The sequence below is a fragment of the Limanda limanda genome, chromosome 8, assembly GCF_963576545.1.
Source record: "Limanda limanda chromosome 8, fLimLim1.1, whole genome shotgun sequence".
Lineage (NCBI taxonomy): Eukaryota > Metazoa > Chordata > Actinopteri > Pleuronectiformes > Pleuronectidae > Limanda > Limanda limanda.
The window spans coordinates 6,929,379-6,950,381 of NC_083643.1; the positions used below are offsets into that span (position 1 = coordinate 6,929,379).

Consider the following 21,003-nt stretch of genomic DNA (forward strand, 5'->3'; position numbering starts at 1 on the left):
ATTTTTTATATTTTAAATACAAGATACATGTATTGTATTTTATTACATTTTCTGGCACCAGTATTTTGTATTTTATTTTAATACATTCATTTGAGGGGTATTCTATATCTTGCATCAAAATACATTGTATCTCTGGATACAACACATATACACCACTGTTACAGCAGGATTTTACATTAGGCCAGGTTCATGTCAGCGTAGTGTAGCGGCAAGGATAAACGCTTCACTTCCTGCGTCCGTCACGCGACGTCGATCCTGGCCTGCTAATTGTATGTAAATCGGTTGATAGTTGTAAAACAAAGCTTACTTCCTGTTGCCAGTAGGTGACGCCATCACTATTATTACACACAGACATATAGATCTGTTCAAGTAGGCGCTCTGATGTAGCGTGAGCAATGTCAATAGGACAATGTTACCACAACTTAATTTTCACACTGATCAGTAGGTGGCGCTATGTCATAATTTCTGTGTAGATGTCATCAGGCCGGGACTCTTGTCTCATATGTCTAGTTTGGACTCGATTGGACAATGTATGTCTGAGATACAGAACTTCGTGTTTTGATGGCGTTTAATCAAACTTTGACGCCACGTCACGATCAAACGGCCTTAAAACCATGTGAATATCTTCAGGGTGGGGCTATTGATACGAACATGTAGTTTGAGGGAGATGGAACCATGGACACGCAAGTTACAGCAATTTCGTGTTTCACGGCGAGTTGATGAACTTTGATAACACGCCATTAATATGACGTTAGACGAAAAGTCACAGTAATCTTATTCCTTCATAATCAATGTCTTGAGACCCATTTGATACAGTTTGACATGGTTGAGGTCAGTGGATGAGGAGGAATAAATCCAAGACAAGTGTAAGACATGCAAAAAACAAGACATTTCCTTTTGCCACCAGGGGGCGCTGTGATTTTAAGTCACAATTTCTGTGTAGATGTCATCAGCCCTGGACTCTTGTCTCACATGTCTAGTTTGGACATGATTGGTCCGTGTTTGTCCGAGATACAGAACATCGTGTTTTGATGACGATTAATCAAACTTTGACGCCAGGACAGGGTCACACCGTGTCACGAAAAATCAATCCCTAAATCCTTTACTATCTCCATCTTGTTGTGATAACACTCATGGTTCCATCTCACTCAAACTACATGTGTGTATTAACATCCCCCCCCTAAAGATATTCATATGGTTTTAAGAAATAGGCGTGGCAAAATAAATGACTAGCGCCCCCTAAAGGGCAGCCCCGGCACCACGTTTGGCCGACATGTACAAAAATCGACAGGGACATGTGTCTTTTCATAACAAACAAATAAGTCTCTTGGACAGATATGCTAGACCAAACAGGAAGTCCGCCATTTTGAATTTAGGGGCCATTTTGACCATATTCACCCTTTTCACTTTGACGTACTTGTCCCAGTGCTTTCATCAGATCAACTTAAAATTCAGATGAGTGTCATCACAACAACATGGAGATAAAAACTGATTTAGAGATCGTTTTTGCATCACACCGTGTGACCGTGGCGTGGCGTCAAAGTTTGATTAAACGCCATCAAAACGCGAGGTTCTGTATCTCGGACATATTTGGTTCAATCGTGTCCAAACTAGACACATAAGACAAGAGGCCTGGCCTGCTGACATTTACACTGAAATCATGACTTAAAATCACAGCGCCCCCTGGTGGCTACAGGAAATGTCTTGTTTTTTGCATGTCTTACACTTGGATGTATTCCTCCTCATCCACTGACCTCAACCATGTCAAACTGTATCAAATGGGTCTCAAGACATTGATAATGTAGCCATAAGATTACTGTGACTTTTCATCAAGCGCATTATTAATGGAGTGGCATCAAAGTTCATCAGCTCGCCATGACACACAAAATTGCTGTAACTTCTGTGTTCATGGGTCCATCTCCCTCAAACTACATGTGTGTATTAACAGCCCCCCCCCTGAAGATATTCAGATGGGTTTAAGGAATGGGCGTGGCAAAATAACTGACTAGCGCCCCCGAAAGGGCAGGCCAGGCACTACGACTGGTCTACATCTAAAAAATCGATGGGGACATGTGTCTTTACATTACAAAGAAATACGTCTTTTGTATACATATGCTAGACCAAACAGGAAGCCCACCATTTTGGATTTGGTGGCCATTTTCAGCTTTTTCAGGGCCTAGACCAGGGGTCTCCAAACTCCGGCCCCAAGGGCCAACTGCGGCTGCCATCCACTTTTAATTGGCCCGCATCAAAGTCTAAAAATACAACAGTATGTCACACTGTTTAAAGGCAGCTACATTAAAGGCAGCTGCACTAAAGGTAGCTGCCTTTAAACAGTTACTGTAGCTGCCTTTAAACAGTTTGACATAAAGGAGGCAGCTGCTGAAGGACCATACTGTTGCTCTTTTCAATAGTGTGTTTAAACGTGGTAAAAAGAGGAGGTGAAGGAGAGAGGGAGGAGCAGAGATCTGTTTCTGTTCGGAGGAAGTGTATCTGTTCTACAGTCACTGGCAGCAGCTGAAATGGAGCAGCAAGAAAATCAACTGGACAGAGAAAAATTCTGCTGTTGGATCTGTGTGGATCTACTGAAGGATCCGGTGACTACTGTCTGTGGACACAGCTACTGTAAGAGCTGTATTAACACCCACTGGGACAATGGGGAGGAGAGAGGAAGCTACAGCTGCCCTCAGTGTAGACAGACCTTCACACAGAGGCCTGTCCTGGAGACAAGCACCATGTTAGCTGATTCACTGGAGGAGCTGAAGAAGACTGGACTCCAAGCTGCTCCTGCTGATCACTGCTATGCTGGACCTGAAGATGTGGCCTGTGATGTCTGCACTGGGAGAAAACGGAAATCTCTCAAGTTCTGTTTGAATTGTTTGGCCTCTTATTGTGAAAAATACCTCCAGCATCATCTTCAGTCAGCTCCATTTAAGAAGCACAAGCTGGTTGAGCCCTCGGAGAAGCTCCAGGAGAACATCTGCTCTCGTCACGACGAAGTGATGAAGATGTTCTGCCGCACTGATCAGCAGTGTATCTGTTATCTCTGCTCTGTGGAGGAACATAAGGGCCACGACACAGTGTCAGCTGCAGCAGAAAGAACTGAGCGGCAGAGAGAGCTCGGGCTGAGGAGACAAACAATCCAGCAGAGAGTCCAGGACACAGAGAAAGACGTGAAGCTGCTTCAACAGGAGGAGGAGGACGTCAATGGCTCTGCTGATAAAGCAGTGGAGGACAGTGAGGAGATCTTCACTGAGCTGATCCCTCTGCTGGAGAAAAGAAGCTCTGATGTGGAGCAGCAGATCAGATCCCAGCAGGAAACTGAAGTGAGTCGAGTCAGAGAGCTTCAGGAGAGACTGGAGCAGGAGATCACTGAGCTGCAGAGGAAAGACCATGAACTGAAGCAGCTCTCAGACACAGAGGATCAGCACCAGTTTCTACACAACTACCCCCCACTGTCACCACTCAGTGAATCTACACACTCATCCAGCACCAGGATCCGTCCTCTGAGGGACTTTGAGGACGTGACAGCAGCTGTGTCACAGGTCAGAGGTCGACTACAGGACACTCTGAGTGAGACAGAGACAGAGATTTTACGGATTGTGTCTCAAGTGGATGTTTTACTGCGACAACCAGAGCCAGAGACCAGAGCTGACTTCTTAAGATATTCACAGGAAATCACACTGGATCCAAACACAGCATACAAACGTCTGTTATTATCTGAGGGAAACAGAAAAGTAACACGTATGAGTGAACATCAGTCTTATTCTGATCACCCACACAGATTCACTCATTGGCCTCAGGTCCTGAGTAGAGAGAGTCTGCCTGGACGTTGTTACTGGGAGGTGGAGGTGGGGGGGGAGGTAGTTGGTGTAGCAGTGGCATACAAGAATATCAGCGAGGCAGAAGGCTTAGATGAAGGTTCATTTGGATTCAATAAAAAATCTTGGTCATTAGATTGTAATGGAAACAGTTATGACTTTTATTACAACGGCAACTATACTCCAGTGTTCGGTCCTGTGTCCTCCAGAGTAGGAGTGTACCTGGATCACAGTGCAGGTGTTCTGTCCTTCTACAGCGTCTCTGACACCATGACTCTCCTGAACAGAGTCCAAACCACATTCACTCAGCCTCTCTATGCTGGAGTTTGGGTTTATGATTCTGGATCCACAGCTGAGTTCTGTAAACCCAAATAGACTCGAGTCATTAAAAGCAGTGATTTAGATTCTGTGTTTAAATCTTTAACTTCTTTTGTCTCCCTGTTTGTTGATCAAAGTTCGTTGTGGTGACGTTTCTGCTCCGCACAGAGATCAGCTGTCAATCAACACGACCTTCCTCTATCACACATATTTAGTTCTCACTTTGTAAAGACAGAAATCTATAGTTACACTGACATGAATGTGTTTGAAAGAACCTGAGCACCAAGCGGTGGGGGGCCCTATTGTATCGTATTGTATATGGGTCTATCTCCCTCAAACTACCAAGTGTAGCCCCCCCCCCACAGACATTCAGATGGTTTTAAGGAATGGGCCTGGCAAAATAACTGACTAGCGCCCCCTAAAGGGCAGCCCCGGCACCTACGACATCTACAAAAATATATAGGGACATATGTCTTTTCATAAAAAACAAATAAGTCTCCTGGATAGACATGCTAGACCAAACAGGAAGCCTTTTGGCCATTTTCCACATTTGTACTTTGAAGGACTCATAGGGCTTTCATCAGATCAACTTCACCTTCTGGGAATGTGAAGCGTTTATCCTTGCCACAGAGAGGAAAATGCATCCAACGGGGAGACGTGTGCTTGGTCATCGTTCGCTCTCTCCCCCGACCGCAACAGGCTTCAACGTGCGGGTGCTCGGGCCCGCAAGTGCTACAACGTAGCCCTAGTTAGGGCCCGAGCACCGAATGATGAGAGGCCCTATTGAATCTGTAAGGATTATTGTTATTAGGGCCCGAGCACCGAATGGTGAGAGGCCCTATTGAAACTGTAAGGATTATTATTACTTTTCTCCTGGAGGTGGAGGGCCTGTACAGCCAGGTCCGCTCCCGATACACCTTCATCCAGGCCCTGGTCCGCCGGATCCGAGGTCTGCTCCGACAGCCCAAGAGCTGAGAGACACACACACACACAGAGAGACTGGCCAAGACTTCACTTTCCCACTTATTCAATGAAAACCTCTGCCAAGCATAGAAGACGAACAACTCCAGGAAAAACCCCAAGGACTGAGACTTTTCTTCAATCAATTCCCATTTTCTTGCAACATCCTTTTTACCGACCTGTCCCAGCTCCCTCTCTGGAGTATTATGGGATGTCACTACCATCACAACATGTGCTACATTCTGTGTGATCAATCTTAAGTATGTTTGACCAACGTTGTGCAAGAGGTGAGAAATCTATCTTGCAGAGCAAACTTAATATGAAAGTTTTACTCGTTAAAGGAAGTATTTGATATGGTTTTGTTTGATTTGATCTTTTTTTTTCCTTTTGTGAAAATAAACATTTTCTATGTCTATTAAATTCTTGTTTTGTTCACACCAGCCAAACAGCAAAACCTCCTAAATGAAACCAGTAAACAACCAGAGGGTTTAGGTTCTCATGTTAAACTGGAGTCAGTGTCTCCTGATGTGTAATTGTGTGAGTTTACACAACGTTTATGAAAAGAAAACTACTTCCTAATTCGATTCCCTGTTTCACAGCCACATTCTCACTCTGAAACTGGAACTTCTCAGTTTGTCAGACGAGCTTTAGGTGAATACAAATGTTACGTTATTTATCACTTACATCTTTTGTACAGGGTTTCTGTGGGGTCCTAAAACTTTAAATTAAAAAATCTGAATTTGAGTTCCTAGGGTCAATACGAGAAAAGCTTTTGTAGCTTTTTGTAGTTGTTTCTTAATGATCCAGATATTAACATGTAATAAAACTACAAAAAAAGACCAACGTGATAGTGATAATCATCTACAAGTAAACTGGACTTGTCAGTGGGAAAGACTTGATACCTACTGTCTGTGGTTTGAGAGATAATGTGGTGTTTAACGTTATTCTCTAATCGCCTACTTCACCTTATCTTTACTTATGGGGAACCGTAAATCTATGACTCTTTTCCTTGAGACTTAAATCTTATTCATCATAATCTTCCAAAGTCTTAAATGAAACAGGTTGAAACCCCACCCTGTCTGATCAGGAGAGAAGCAAAATAAGGGAAACAAAACAAGACGCTTCTTTGTGAAAGTAACATCACAATGAGACTCACACTGAAGTGACTCAAAGTCAAATCACTCTACAAACAAGCTTGGTGCACACGATATATTTCATTCTGCTGTTTTATTTCTTTGAAGGGACACTTTATAGGACTGTAAAGTGCGTAGATTCTCAATCCTTTGGGGGAGGGAGGAGAACAAGGGACATTAAAATCAGGAAATACATTCAGATCCAACAGAGGGGGATGTTTTGTGCTCTTGGTTTTTCCTTTTTTTGAATACTGAGTAAGAGGAGTGGGAGGAGGAGGAAGAGTTCAGGGGCCGAGCAACAGCATCGAGTACAAGAGGAAGTCGTGAATGAAGAAGCTCACTGTGGAGAATATAGGCACATTTTCCCCCTTCAGCGCTGCGACTGGTCGTCGTCCCACCGAAGAACCGAGGTGATGCGTTTGTAGAGTTAGTGGAAATACATCTGCTCATAGAAAAAAACTAAACATCTGCCTACTTCTTCTTCTTCGTGGACAGCGAGGGACCAATTGTTGTGCTACTATCAACAGAGCATGCTCGTCATTCTCTATAAATTACTTTTTTTAAATAATAATTACAGCATTAAAAAATACATTTACATTTCTCCCGCGACAGCTTGTTCACTGTCTGAGATTGTGCTGCATGTGAAGAGAATCTCTCTCCACATGAACTGAGGTCTTCTTGCTGTGGAGCTGGACAACGGTTTCAGGTTTATCATCCATCACTTTCTATGATACATTAATAATAACTGCTCAGACTGTGGGGGGAGCAACCAACGATAAAACACAGTTTATTAATTAAGATTTGTCTATTTGCGCCATTGTCTTTAATATTGAAACTATTATTTTAAAGGGACATTCCAGCTCAAGCTGTACATTTTTTTTTAATTTTGTTTAAAGTTTCTTTTGAGTTGCCAGTTGTGGGAAACTTTTTACATTCTATATGTGGACCTAAGTAGAATTCTCACTTTTCACTTTCACTTTTACATGAACCTGCGTCAACAAGGTTATTTTTTAACTCCTGTCAGTTTGATTGTTGTAAACAAGACACCACAAAAACTACTGATTAGATTTCCACAGTTCTTGGTTGAAGGGTCAGGGAAGAACTATCAAATTAAAGAAGCACTTTCTGTGACATAAGATTCTACAATGGGCGTTATTTCTGGCACATTAAGACGTCTGGTATCTATATATAGTCTCAGTAATTTAGTGCAGCTTGATTGAATGGCCAGGTCTAAACCATAAGGATGTAGTAGACTGCTTCATTAGGGAACAGGATACAGTACTCTTAAGTATATTTAAAAGCAAGTCTTTCACTGAAGTAGAAAAGTTGATGTGGTACTTTCGCTTGTGTATATTCAAAAACCTATTTATTCCTGTTCTTATCTATCTGTCTATGTATATATATATTCAAAACTGGTTTAATTTGCAGATTCGTAGAATGGGTGCATCCAGCTTCAGAGCAGACAGACACATCAGCTCATCCAGAGTTTGATTAGACTGAGTGAAGAGAGAAATTATCTTTTATCTCCAGCACATGGTCATGTTCTCACTTTTTAAACCATCGTCTTTAGCAAAGAAAAAGGGGCAGAATACTGAGAATGATTAATGTCATACTTAGATGGCTTTTCTGATTTCTGTACATTAAAAACACACGTGTTCCTTTTCATAAAAAAGAAAAAAACAAAACATTTATACTATACATGTACACAGCACCAGCAGACAGAGTTTGAAACGTCTTTCAGCTTCGATTCACGTGCTGTCGTCCTCTGGCTCAGGAGGATTTGGCCGAGGTCCAAGAAGACTGTAGAGTTTAAGCTGCTCTTACTTAACAGTGCGAGTCTTAGGGACTTCCAAGAATCTCCTCTGCTCTAGTGTTGATTGTGCCAGAGATCCTTTAGTTATCCAGCACAGCTCTGAAGTTCAGGAGGAAATCCAGGAGGAAACCGGGGAAACAGGAGAGCTACGAGGAAAAGGCAGCTTATCCAGCACTGATTTCTGTTTGTCCACTCAATCTTTAGAATTCAGATTCCAAGACGCCGTGGAGACGCACCGGCTCATCCCGTCCTTCTCGAGCAATACGACGGCAGAAGTTCCACTCGGTCCGCTTGCAGGGAAACGCCTCTATGAGCTGTCGGTCGACGCCTCCTGGGTGGTGTTGTCCTCCGTCACGTTGGTGCCGTTGGCGGGGGGGCACTCTGGCACCTCTCCCGTCACCGCCACCCGGATGACCTTGAGCCAGCGCTGCTTGAGATCCTCGGTTTCGGCAGAGAAGTTGTGGACGGACTTGGACTGGGAGAGGCGGAAGCTGGCCGGCGTGTCTGTGGGCCGGACGCTGTCGTCCACAGAGTAACCCAGGAGGGGGATGGTGCACTGGGCCTTCACGTCCTGGGGGAGAGAAGACCGTTAATCCACATGATTGATTTCAAATTAATAATCTATTTTGGTGGGGATGAACTTTTGTTCGTGGTGTTTTACCTGTGGAGCTCCGTAGAGGTAGAGCACCACACTTTCCTTCTCAGGGATCACGCACCAAACCTTCTGCCAGGGCTTGTTCTTCTCGCAGTACTGCAGGAAGCCACACATGATGCTGCTGCCGGAGAACTGAGCGGCCTCGATCTGCACAGGAGGACGACACAACATGAGATTAAACTCCATGATAGATGTATCTGTATCCTAACATGTTCGTATATCTAACTCTGTGTTTTCACCCCTGTCAGTAGGTTGGTTTGTATGATCGTCGGCAGGATACACACAAAGTAGTGAACGGATTTGGACAAAACTCGGTGGAAGGGCCAAGAAAGACACAATTCACAGAAACACAGATTTCCCAGGGAATTATTCATGGATCTTGATCTAGTTATCAATGCATCCTCTTTACCTCCAGTATTCCCTTCTTCTTCCCCTCAGCCACCGTCTCTCCTTTCAGGATGGAGAAACAGTCCTTGCAGACTTTGTTCGTCTTGTTGCCGTCGTATTCGAGCTGCACTTTGTTGTCTGAACATTTATAGCAAACCACCTGGAGGAGAGAGGAAGACGAAACCGGTCAGTCTCTCCCAGGCGATGAAGAGACGTCACACTGATCCACATGAGAGCTTCTGGATTTACAGTTGTACTCGTGAGGTTGTTGCTCCACTGCCGCTCTCTGTGTTCATGCATTATGCAAAACAATGTTACTTACATATCCGCAGGCTCTGCAGTGGTGTCTCCGCCGCGTCAGAGCGTTGAACGGCTCTTTACACATCATGCACATCGTCACTTCATTGTCTCGGATCCATCGAGGGGCGCGCTTCCCCAGCTCCTTTTTCTGAATTAAAATAAAGACACAGGTCAATACGACGGCTCAGAGAAGTTCATCTAAGAGCGCACGGTTCTGTAACGTGAGACTGACCGACACTTCCTCCACGTCTTTCAATGCGTTCTTGAAGGACTCGTTCTTCTGCTGGAAGATCTCAATGGTCTTCCGGAAAGCCTGGAGGATACAAATCAGCATTGAAATCATTCTGAACAACCTTTTGAAATAGGAAAATCATGTAAAAACATCATGATTGTATCGTATGCACCTTGATCCAGTCGGCCTTGTCTTGTTCGGAGCTGAGAAGAAAAAAAAAAAGACAGAATAAGCAACAAAAACAAAGACATTTTCTTATAATTAAACCAACATGGCAATTAGCTGAGGTCAAAGAGCTTATTTAGATATACAAGATTTAAAAATGAACCCTGGCTTTGGTCATTATACTGTACGAGGTCCAAATTACATACAATTACATTCTTCAGTGTGGGAGGGGAATGACATGTTTTGCACCTTTTACGCGGTTTGCAACCAAACTTCTACAATTACAGAAAAAGGTTTATTTTTAAATAAGTGTAAATCCTCTTTGAGCAGGTTGCTAACCTGGCCTGGAGCTCCAGCAGCCGCTCCTTCCCCGACACCTGAAAGGTATGAGGGTAGTCCTCGTTGGTGGTTTCCAGGACCTTCATGCCGTCCACGCCGATCCGCGTCCTCACCGTGTACCTGGGTCCTCCCAGGCTGAACTTGGGCACGCAGTACAACAGCATGTTGTTGAACTGGCAGGAGAGAAGAAGAAGAAGAAACATTAGAGCAAGAGTAAAGCTCAGCGTTCTTCTACTTTAGGTTTCTGTCCCTAAACTCTGCAGGAAACTGAAACTACACAGGTGGGAGACATTCAGCCGGAAGCTAATAAGAAACTCGCAAAACATAATCATCTTGTAATGGTAGTAAAAGAGATTTGCTAATGTGCCCCTGATGTGTTCCTGGCATGAAATGTTTGAATTGACTCGTGCAGACGGAGTCTCGTCTCAGCATATTTCCCTGCAGAGCCCTTTATTAGACGTGTGCATGTTCCTGTGCTCGGCTCGTTCTCTCACCAGGTAGAGGTATCTCTCCATGGCCGACGTGTTCCTGGCGGCCAGCTTCAGGATGTGGCCCTCTTTGATGAACTCGTTGGAAGGGTGAACGATGTCCTCCTCCTCTCCCAGCAACTCGTAGATCTCCAACAGTTTCTTCAGATTATCCTGAACAACAGATTGGACATTTTTTGTTGTTGTTAGTAACAGTCTGTCTTTTAATGGTGAGGCAAAAGGGTTCCAAACATCTGTACTTACAGATTTCCGTATGGCGCTGTTGGAGTGAGTCGCTGCTGTGGCGATGATTTCTAACGATTCTGAAAAAGAAAAAAGGAAGCGTTACCCAAACATGGTCTCAGAGAAATAAGAATGTCTCCCTGCAGAGAGATGATGAGACACTAACTTTCTGAGTCTCGTCGGTCAGGGTCGTCCTCAGGCAGCTTCTTTAGATAGTCTTTCAGCAGCATCTCATACCGAGGGACTCGCTGCACCGGCTCCAGCATGTGATGCTGCAGCGTCAGGCTGCCACACGCCTCCTGGGTCTGTCCAAGAATTACCAGTCAAATTAATTTTTACTTAACTTAACACATTTTCAGCATATTTGCATGTATGAAATAGGCTTGTTAGAATATTTCCACACTGGATCCAGGTCCACGGTACCTGTATCTCCAGGATGGTGGCCTTGAACTGAGGAGAACGGTCGGTCCATTGCTTCAGCAGCTCCATGGCCTTGTCGAAGTTCTTCACGTACTCGGCGTACATCTTGAGGAAGGGTGTGAGTTTCTGCAGGATGTCTCCGATGCGAGGTTTCGACGCCCTGCAGGGAGAGGGAGAGTGTTTTTATTTTAATAAAGTTTAGCTTTATAAAGAACATCTATCATCATCCGTATCATTTGTCGGACCCTCACCATTCTCCCATGCGTTTCTCCAGGTCCGGGAGCAGGAACTGGCTGTGGAAGGTGTGGATGGAGGAGATGTTGGAGAAGATGTTCTTCACAACGTCCACTGGGAACGTTCCCTTGTTGGCCTCCTCCATCAGCTTAGTACAGAACTCCTAAGGAGTCACACAAACAACACGGAGCTGATGAGCAACAAGTGGTTGAAAGGAGGCATTTGTGCAGGAAAAGTGAAATGAAAACGGAAAGACTTGCTTTATCGGTTTCACATCACAGTTTCTCTGATGTGTAAATAAGCTCTAGAGAAGCGAGGTGCAGATTTCACTGTTACCTGGTCCAGCAGGTTCAGCCGGGCTACATAGGCCTTCTCTGTCTGCAGCAGCTCGCTGGCGATCTTAAACAGCTTCTGTTCATTCGTCTCCTGAGAAGGACAAGAGCGTGTTTAAAATTAGTTTTTGAACACCTCTGAATTATAAATGGAGCTGCGAATGAGCTCGTGGGCGTGATCTGATTCTGTCAGCGACCAGTACGATCCGACTGGAGCTCACAAAGTTTCACTGTGACTCATGAAGCCAATATAACAAATGAAAGTCTATGTTTTTTGTGTAGTTTTGCCCACGCACTAACCCGGGTACACACAACTTTTACTCTCACGAGCATTCGCTATAAAACCCACATTTTGCAGAAGTTTGGGATAAACTGTGTCGAGCTCATGATTTCACTTCAGCTCAGTTTCCATTCCTGCGTCTTTGTCGAGTGGAGCTTCCCGTCTCTCTGACAGTTCCTGATTCCTGATCACTGGATTTATTTTATTAAAACCAAGAGTGAATACTGGAGAAACAACAAGATGTATTGTAACGTTCAAGTTTAACGCCTCAGTGACTTGTCTGCTGTTTGAGTGCAGCCTGGCGTTAAATGCTGTTTGGCAAACAACAGCATGTAGCGTGTATGTGTGTGTGTGTGTGTGTGTGTGTGTGTGTGTGTGTGTGTGTGTGTGTGTGTGTGTGTGATTAAAACTGTGGTGTGGCGGGGAGGGCCCTCAGAACAGGAAGTGAAGAGGGGAAACGACACCAAATTTAAATAAAGGCACAATGAAGTAGAACAGAGTTTGTGTGTGAGATGTCAATCAGAACAGAAATACTCGAAATGATTCCACGAGCAAGGTGACATGAAGCGGGACGTCTTTGTCGCTCGCCAGGAAAGTTAACACCACGATGTCCAGGGAAAAATATTTCACACTATGCAACCCCCGAGGCGGTGGGGGGGAGATGTGAGGGTCCCGAGAGCAATTAGCTTTAGGTTACTACATAATTCATCTGTCAGTAGAGCCATGACTCTCTAATGAGAGTCTGACAGACGAGTTCCTGTTTTGTTTTTTCAGGCATATTATATTTCAGGAGAAGAAAAATGCGAATCATAATGTTTTTGGACAGTTGAACATAGAGTTAAGTGGTTTACGTTGTAGTTTTATCTTAAAGGTGCAGCCACAAGCTACTTTTCAGATTGTGTTTTACATGTTTTTATAAAAAAGGACGAGAAAAGTTTTAAAAACACAACTAATTTATATTAAAGCTAGAAACCTCTTCGTAGGCTTGAAAACTACAAACTTCCTCAAAAGACACTTTACATGCTTAATCTTTTGTCTTGTTGGAATTTGACCAGAATCTAAGTTGATTTGGCAAATTTATGAGCAAATGGCTTCTGATTGTCACATCTGGCAGATATGAAACCACAGTTGCATGCATCTGGATGCGTGGGTTTATCATGAAGTCGTCTAAATAATTTTCATATATTACTTGAGGCCAAAAATTAGAACCAGGACGTCCACATTTGGAGAAAGACGCACATAAAACCCTCTGATCTGGCAGATTGAAGGGTTAAATAAGTGTTTTAGAACCAATCGAGATAAAGAGGAAACAGATCAAGATAAATCCAAACTGTACAAATAACTTTGATGAGAAATTCAATCACGGGAACAAAGCCACTCAGAAGTAATCAAGACTGGAATGGTCACATGACTCAATTGGCTGCTAGATTGGATTTACTGAGGAACATGCGACGGCTCCAAAGTGAAACAACACCAGTGTAAACACGAGGACGGTTATTCTGGCCTCTGCTCTTCCTCTCTCTAGAGACGGTTGTTTCCAGCGCTGAGAAAAGACAGATTGATTCCAACCTGAGATATTTATAATCTGCAGATAACAGCAGCCACCACAGGGAGTGGGGGGGTGGGGGGGTCAGTGAAACGCAGAGTCAGCTGCTCAAACGTTTGGCATCTGCTTGGCCTTTGCAGAAAATAACCCCAAAGACACACACACACACACACACACACACACACACACACACACACACACACACACACACAACAGTGAGGAATGACCCTACACACTTTGTAACTCAATCTTTACGATGTCTGAGAGACCCAGAACTGAAGCAGATCAGACGACTTTAATTACACTGAAAGTCCAGAGTATAAATAAACGTTTGTTTGTCCGAGGCAGCGAGACGGACCGAGGCTCTAATCACACCAACAAGATAAATCCGCTGTTTCATCACTTTACCTTCTGCTCTGTGATCCCTTCTTCACTCCGGTGCTCGATCTCTGTCACAGTCCCACTCTCCTTCTCCTCCTCAGTCTCTCCATCAGTCGTCTCTGTCTCTGGAGGTGAATGATCCTCCTCCTGCTCTGCTCCCCCGTCCCCCATATCTCCATTGACCAGCCCGGCGGTCTCTATCCTCACGCTTCCGTTCTCTTGCTCTTTTTTATCCTCCTTCTCCGGCTCCATCTGCGCTACCACCCCGTTGGCCGCCGGCTTGTGGTCATCCTTGACAGCGGGGGGGAGGTTCTCCTGGTTCCTGTCGCTCTCCGTGGGCTTCGGGCTGGGCCGGTGGGCCGGGCTGCAGTTGGTCGACTTGCTGACAGGTTTGTGCGGCGAGCTGTCTCTCTTGTTCTCTGTGCTGCTGCAGGAACCGAGGCAAAAAAAGGCAAAAGGGGGAAGTGAGTTAACACATCAGCAGAACAGAGAGAGTTCAACCAGCGACCTGAACCAAAGACAAAGGGAGAGAAACAACAGAAGATTACAGGAGGCTGCTGAGTAGCTGCTGTGCCCGGGCACGTTGATCTGGGAGTGTGGGACACGAGAGCTTCTGCACGTGAGTGTGAGGGTTAAAAATAAAATGGTTGAGATGCACAAACTTCATTCTGTCTTGTGAGGCTCCGGAGAGGCTGCTGTAACGAGTGTGTGTGTGTGTGTGTGTGTGTGTGTGTGTGCAGAGGAGGAGGAATGGAGGTACAGTGAGAAGTAGGAGGAGGAGGAGGAGGAGGAGGAGGAGGAGGAGGAGGAGGAGGAGGAGGAGGAGGAGGAGTACGACACAGCTCCCGAGAGTGTGATTGATGCTGTCCTACTTACACACACACACACACACACACACACACACACACACACACACACACACACACACACACACACACACACACACACACACACACACACACACACACACACACACACACACACACACACACACACACACACAGTGAGATAACCTGCTTTATACATTTAGCTGTAACATCACTTTCCCTCTTTGATTGAACATGAATGAAACGTTAAGAACCGTCAGCAGGAGATGATTTGAAATATAGCACAGGAATGGAAACCACACACACACACACACACACACACACACAGACATGTAAACACACACGTACACACACGTACAATGTCACCATTCAGCTGCTCCTGCTTCCTCTCCCGGCCGTCAGTCCAGCTGTTTCCCCATAAATGACCCTCCAGACTTCCACTGTTACAGCTACTGTAGCTCAGCTCAGTTGTGCTGATCCTCTGAGTTTAAAAACCGGTGATAAATCATCAGAACCGGCCACAAACCTCCAGCCCTGAGAAACATCCCCAGTTTTTGCAAAGACTTTACAAAAGAAGCTGCATCTGTATCCAGATTAGAACAATGCTAAAATATATATAAATATATTCAGGCTTCAGCAACAGTCACTGTTGCGCTGAGTGCGACTGTCCGGTAGAAACAGGAAGTCTGTTATAAATAGAGGAACAACAACAGGCTGGTGAAACACTTCTGGGCTGACGGCCACTTGACGTGTTTGAAATGTGAAAAAAGGATAATCTCCATTTGTCCGAGGTGCACTGAATGAACCGTGATTAGCTGGAGGAGGGTTTCTAATACAACACACACACACTGACACACACACACACTGACACACACACACACACACAAACACACACACATACATACAGTTCCTCTAAAGCCTTCCAGTGCACGTCCAGTGTTTTTCTCAACAGGCTGAACGAATCACAAGCTTTAACAACAGCTCCAGTTGCCATGAGGCTGTGGAGGCTCCTTCGAGGCAGCCAAGTGCCATGTGAACCAGATTAGTATATTAGTGGGCTAATTCTGTTCTCGGAAGCTGCAGGTCTTTTCTCACTTTTCTCCCACTAGAGGGCTAATCCCCACAGCCCTGCCGGAGTGTGAACGGGACAGATCCACCACGTCGTCTCTCTCATTAACCTCGTTTCACTGTTGAATCTGCGACGACAGGTGCAGAGGACGCCTGGGAATGGGAATTAGATTTAGTAATCCTGCGTTTAGAGCTCAGAGGCGGAGGTGATAGAGGCTCCAGGGTGAAGGAGACTGAGTAGTGGGTCTGCTACCACCGGATATTTCTGGGCTTGACTGTATGAGGGGGACAAGGACACCATTGTTGTGCCTCTCATCGCCATCAACAGGCCTCACTCACGTTCCTGGGGCTGCAGCTCCAATCCAAACTTAACAGAACAAGATGTAAGACACAAACAAAAAGAGGGGAAACCTTGCAGGAAAGTCTATTATCCTGGAAAGTTTAAATCTCCCTCTAACTGTAAAGGATCAGCATAAAAGCAGAGACCTTTAAGTTTCTCTTAGAGCTCCTACCTCATCCACCTGGGCTTCATCCCGCGACCCAGAGTCCGGTCCCACCACTGAATGAGCAGCCGCGTTTCCCCTCGTCTGTACAAAGCTCCTTTCATCCCCTCGGCTAACGCTGGGCTTGTGAAGGAACGGGCTAATCTCCGCTCGCTCTGTCTGCGGCTCGAGTCTGAGCCGCTATCAGTGAGTCAAGAGTTTAATAAAAGACACTTCTGCTTTTTTACCCTCATTGAAATAGCTCACGTGAAGGAAACATGAGGAAAGGGTTTTCCGTCACTGGGATTGCGACAGTTTGAATGAGGTTGTTTTGTTTTTATTACAAAAGCCATTGAGTGACGTGGATGGAGTTATTCAACCACAGCTGATGTGTCAAGATCAAAGAAAATGAATTGCTTCGGTGGTCACACGGAGGGAAGGTTAATATTCTGAGTCGGCAAGATTTCTCAGACGAAACGAGAGAAATCTGATTAATGTTATAGAAGATATTTAAAAAATTATATCAGAGTTTATATATATATAAGTATGAAAAACCTTTTTACCTGTTCTCCTCAAAGCGGCTGATCAGGTCTGAGACTTTGGAGTGTTTCTCTTTGGCCCTCTCCCGGTTCACTGTCGTCTTTGCTCCTCCTCCTCCTCCTCCTCCTCCTCCTCCTCCTCCTCCTCCTCCTCCTCCTCCTCCTCCTCCTCCTCCTCCTCCTCCTCCTCCTCTTCCTCCGCCTCCCTCCTCCATGCCCCGTCTAAGTGATGGTTTCTTGGTGCGGCCCAGTGGGGATGAGAGGTCAGTCACTGGGCTCTGAAGGTGCAGTGGCTTTGGAGGCACTGGAGAGAAAACAGGGGGAAATGTTTCAATGCAATTTCAACTTAGAGCTCAAGGGGGCGGTATAAGACATCCCAACAGATCCCTTATGACACCTGCTGCAGAACCACAGACTGTTTATTAAAGAACACGGACTTGATCTGAGATGTGCTGAAAATGTAGATATTTTTAATTGTAAACTTAAAACCAACATTTCAGTATAATTTGTATAATTTATGGCATTTATGATATATAAATGTTGTTGTTCTTATTATTGTTATGCTCTATTTTATCATCTCTTTCTACTTCTTTATTTATTTTTGTTTTACTAACATTAAATTGTTTTCGCTATCGGATTATTTATGCAGCACCTTTTAAACAAATCAATTGGAATAGGGAGGGACCAATGGTCTCATACATTGTAGAAGATTTCAAAGCAAAGTTTTGATTTTGATTTCATTTAACACCCTCAACTTGTATTTAGTAGGCAACCTGGCTCAGGAAAGAGAGATCAGTTTCTTGTTAATAAGTAATGAAATATTTCTTGTCTGGTTCATAGCAGCGCTAACAATGGAAGCTTGTCTTATCTTTGAAAAATGATTTACAGAAACCAAAGAGGAACAAGGCTCAGGGTTCTCTGCTCCCAGGCCTGGACTCACACCTTCTATTGATTATATAAACTGTCGGTGGAATTACAGAGTAAATAAACACAAAACAAATAGGGACAATGTTAGAGCTGCAGGAAGGTCAACATGGGACTGAACACTAAATCAGTGTGTCACTACTTTCACGTGTGATTCATCTGGACCCTGTCACAGCTTCCTGTCGTCTGACAGCTCAGAGCGTCTGGTTGTTACGTTACCTTCTGGTTTAGACTGCAGCCGAGGCCTGCCACCAGAGACTCTTCCATTGACTCCCCCCCTGCTCCTGTTGTTCGTCCCAGCGCTGGCCCGGTTCAGACACGCCTGCACGCTGGGTGCGTTGCTGCGATCGCTCGCCGGACTACTGCCGAGAGCTGAAGGACACAGAGACAAGAGAGAGAGAGATTCTATTACAACAGGCTCAACGATCAATTCAGCATCTGTGGTTTTCCAGCCAATGAAAAGAGAGTGATGATGAAACTGTGAATGAGGGCAGAGTGGTGAGAGAGTGACACGCAACCATGAACCATGGGTCACAAAAGATCACTTGCACATCCACTGATGCAACCTCAAATCAAATGATGGCGATGATGATGAACATATTGACATATTCAGATGTATTATTAATGTGCATCCATTCTCTAAAAATCTGAAATTGTTTAAAAAGGCCAATGTCTCTGCAACATTTTGAGTATCGAAGAAAAAAATCTCAGCTGATCACTTCTCACCATTCAAAGGTACAATACCTCATGTGAGGCTCAATCAGGTGCAAATGGAGGAATCACATGTGCATGTAGTTATTTAACATTTTTACTTTACCTTTTCACATCTAGATTTAGCAGGAGACTCACAGTGGCTTTCAAAAAACTCACTTGCTGTCATAAACCTGTGTCCAATTCAGAGGAACATACTGAACTTCCTTCCCCACTGACAACCACAGGCTATTTAAATAGAACATACTGTAAATATTGGTCTCTGTGAATATGCTCGTGCTAAACAGCTGCAGACCAAACATCGGAGCGTGTCAGACGGGTTTAGGTTGATCATCCGGCTAATGATCCAGATCCGGGCTCTCCACCGACCAGCTGGACACAGATGGTGCAGCATCGGTGTTTAGAGAGAACACACAGACTTATTTAAGGCACAGTGTTTACAGGAGCCTAAATCCACCTCTGTCTGACCTCACAGCCGCGCACACACACACACACACACACACACACACACACACACACACACACACACACACACACACACACACACACACACACACACACACACACACACACACACACACACACACACACACACACACACACACAGCCTATAGTAAGGCAAATGCCCGTTTATGGAACTACATTGTCAGGAGCTGCGAGGGCCCTCTCATTATTCTACAAGCTGTTAGTCCATTACTTTCCGTTTGGGGCGACCCTTTAAACGAGTGTGTGTGACTTAACGAGAGGCCTTGATAAATAGGTTGTAGCTGAAATCGATGTAGCTTCGCCCTTGACTAACTTGAATGGATAAACAGTGTGTGTAGGGGAAGGAATAATCCTGCATCCGCAAAAACTACAGCTCACATCTCCTCTGTTTTCTGTAAACTGCGAAAGAAGAAACTTTCCATCGGATCACAAATCATTAAGAATAGTTTCATTTCATGATAGACACTCTTCTAGTCGAGAAACAGCCTATAGCTGAGAGGATCTTTCCAGGAGAGAGTATCATTAACAAAGATATAATCTTATTTCAGAAGTTCACATACCATCCTGCTCCAATAAAACCAAGAGCTATGTGTTTTTCTGTCCACTTGGGGCAGCAGACCAAGCAGGAAGCACGAATATGACAGTTTCTAACGTTATCAAGTGTTAGTCAACCCAAGACGGAATCATCTGGAGTTAGCGCTCTTGGCATCGACCGTAAGAGCGATCTTCACTACCCGTTCCCTTTTAACTTGTTTTTAAATTTGTAAACAGATAAATGGCTGCTCAATATAGCTAGTGAACAGTATCGATAACAGCTAGTTAACAGTGAGCCAAAAGCTGGGTGGTTAGCTAGTTCATTAGCTGCTCAGGCAAGCTGCTAATTAGATTTTGTCTTTAGGAAGCTGGTGTAAAGTGGTTTTATCTTTCATAGCAGCAGCTGTGGCTTGACAGGTTGGTGAGAGCCAATGGAGTCAATCAATCATTAAATTTAGTTTCCCTCAAGACACTTACAAAGTACAAACTGAGTGTGGGGTGGTAATTCTCTTTCACATTATAAACTCATTTGATTAATTGTAAACATGATTTGAGTGCAGCTCTAATGAGCGATAAATATGAACAACTACTATGAGAGTGAAGAATGTGTATGTGTTGTTTACTGTATTTGTTTGCAAGAATTGTAAAGACGGTGCTCGGGGCCCCATCACATTTTTTTTTCTCGACAGTGATCTTTATCTTACCGACCCAAACAGAAAGAGAAACAGAATCGCCACAGAATCATAGAGTGACTCTTTCTATTTTTACCAACATGACCGTAATTAAAGACAACAGCTCGAGAAACCGTCTGAGTGGAAACGGTCCCACGCTGAGTTTGGCAGAGCAGACGTTTTAAACACAGCCTCAAAATCACCAATCAATCCCGGAGTCAGCCTCAGGAATCCCTCTTGATTACGTGCTAGGTTTCCCCTCAAGGCCACATCGAGAGATCGTAAGGAAACATCCAGGAACAAGTTGTACAGCTTATTGTACATATAAGGCCCAACATGAAGTAGTCCATGTATGGTTGGGTGGAGTTCTCCTGGGATAATGCAGGAGGACCACGGTCCACAGCTCGTCTCTGTCTCCTCAGGTTGTTATTAACTGTGTCAAACACTGGTCCCTTCAGTTCTAAATCATCCCAGAGCAGCCATAGAAAGTCAGGCAGGTATTTTAAGTGTGTTTAAATGTTTAAAATCAGTAAATGACAGATGCAAATAGAGTATATATGGAAATGCGGACGTACGCCCTTTGGATTGTGCCTGCGTGTGCCAGCTCTCGTGTACAATTGAGATAACGCTTTTATCTTAACGATTGGGGCCGTGAAACCCAGATGTGTCTGTTACAGTAAAAATATAACCAGCGTGATCGCCGCTTCCTTTCTGTGCTTGGCAGGAACTACAGAT

General features: G+C 44.6%; 2 protein-coding genes across 2 annotated transcripts in view; one reads left to right on the forward strand and one right to left on the reverse strand.

Moving 5' to 3' along the window:
- The first annotated feature begins 2,522 nt into the window (after positions 1–2,522).
- LOC133009565 (tripartite motif-containing protein 16-like) lies at positions 2,523–4,196 on the forward strand. The gene has a single exon (XM_061077087.1). The coding sequence runs from the start codon at positions 2,523–2,525 to the stop codon at positions 4,194–4,196; it is 1,674 nt and encodes a 557-aa protein (XP_060933070.1).
- A 2,111-nt stretch (positions 4,197–6,307) lies between these two features.
- The window catches only part of fgd4a (FYVE, RhoGEF and PH domain containing 4a), a 54,278-nt gene continuing 39,582 nt past the window's right edge, over positions 6,308–21,003 (reverse strand). The window contains exons 9-24 of the mRNA XM_061076487.1: positions 18,086–18,238; positions 16,967–17,246; positions 14,054–14,453; positions 11,824–11,913; positions 11,505–11,650; positions 11,257–11,413; positions 11,000–11,138; positions 10,855–10,913; positions 10,618–10,764; positions 10,124–10,296; positions 9,792–9,822; positions 9,620–9,700; positions 9,410–9,535; positions 9,110–9,247; positions 8,707–8,847; positions 6,308–8,616 (exon numbers count right to left, since the gene is read on the reverse strand). Coding sequence (XP_060932470.1) covers positions 8,353–8,616; positions 8,707–8,847; positions 9,110–9,247; positions 9,410–9,535; positions 9,620–9,700; positions 9,792–9,822; positions 10,124–10,296; positions 10,618–10,764; positions 10,855–10,913; positions 11,000–11,138; positions 11,257–11,413; positions 11,505–11,650; positions 11,824–11,913; positions 14,054–14,453; positions 16,967–17,246; positions 18,086–18,238 — 2,525 coding nt within the window. The 3' untranslated portion in view covers positions 6,308–8,352. The remainder of the gene's footprint in view (positions 8,617–8,706; positions 8,848–9,109; positions 9,248–9,409; positions 9,536–9,619; positions 9,701–9,791; positions 9,823–10,123; positions 10,297–10,617; positions 10,765–10,854; positions 10,914–10,999; positions 11,139–11,256; positions 11,414–11,504; positions 11,651–11,823; positions 11,914–14,053; positions 14,454–16,966; positions 17,247–18,085; positions 18,239–21,003) is intronic.

Bases quoted from the DNA above. Each gene is read 5' to 3' on its own strand.
- LOC133009565 (XM_061077087.1), top strand. From the start codon at position 2,523: ATGGAGCAGCAAGAAAATCAACTGGACAGAGAAAAATTCTGCTGTTGG.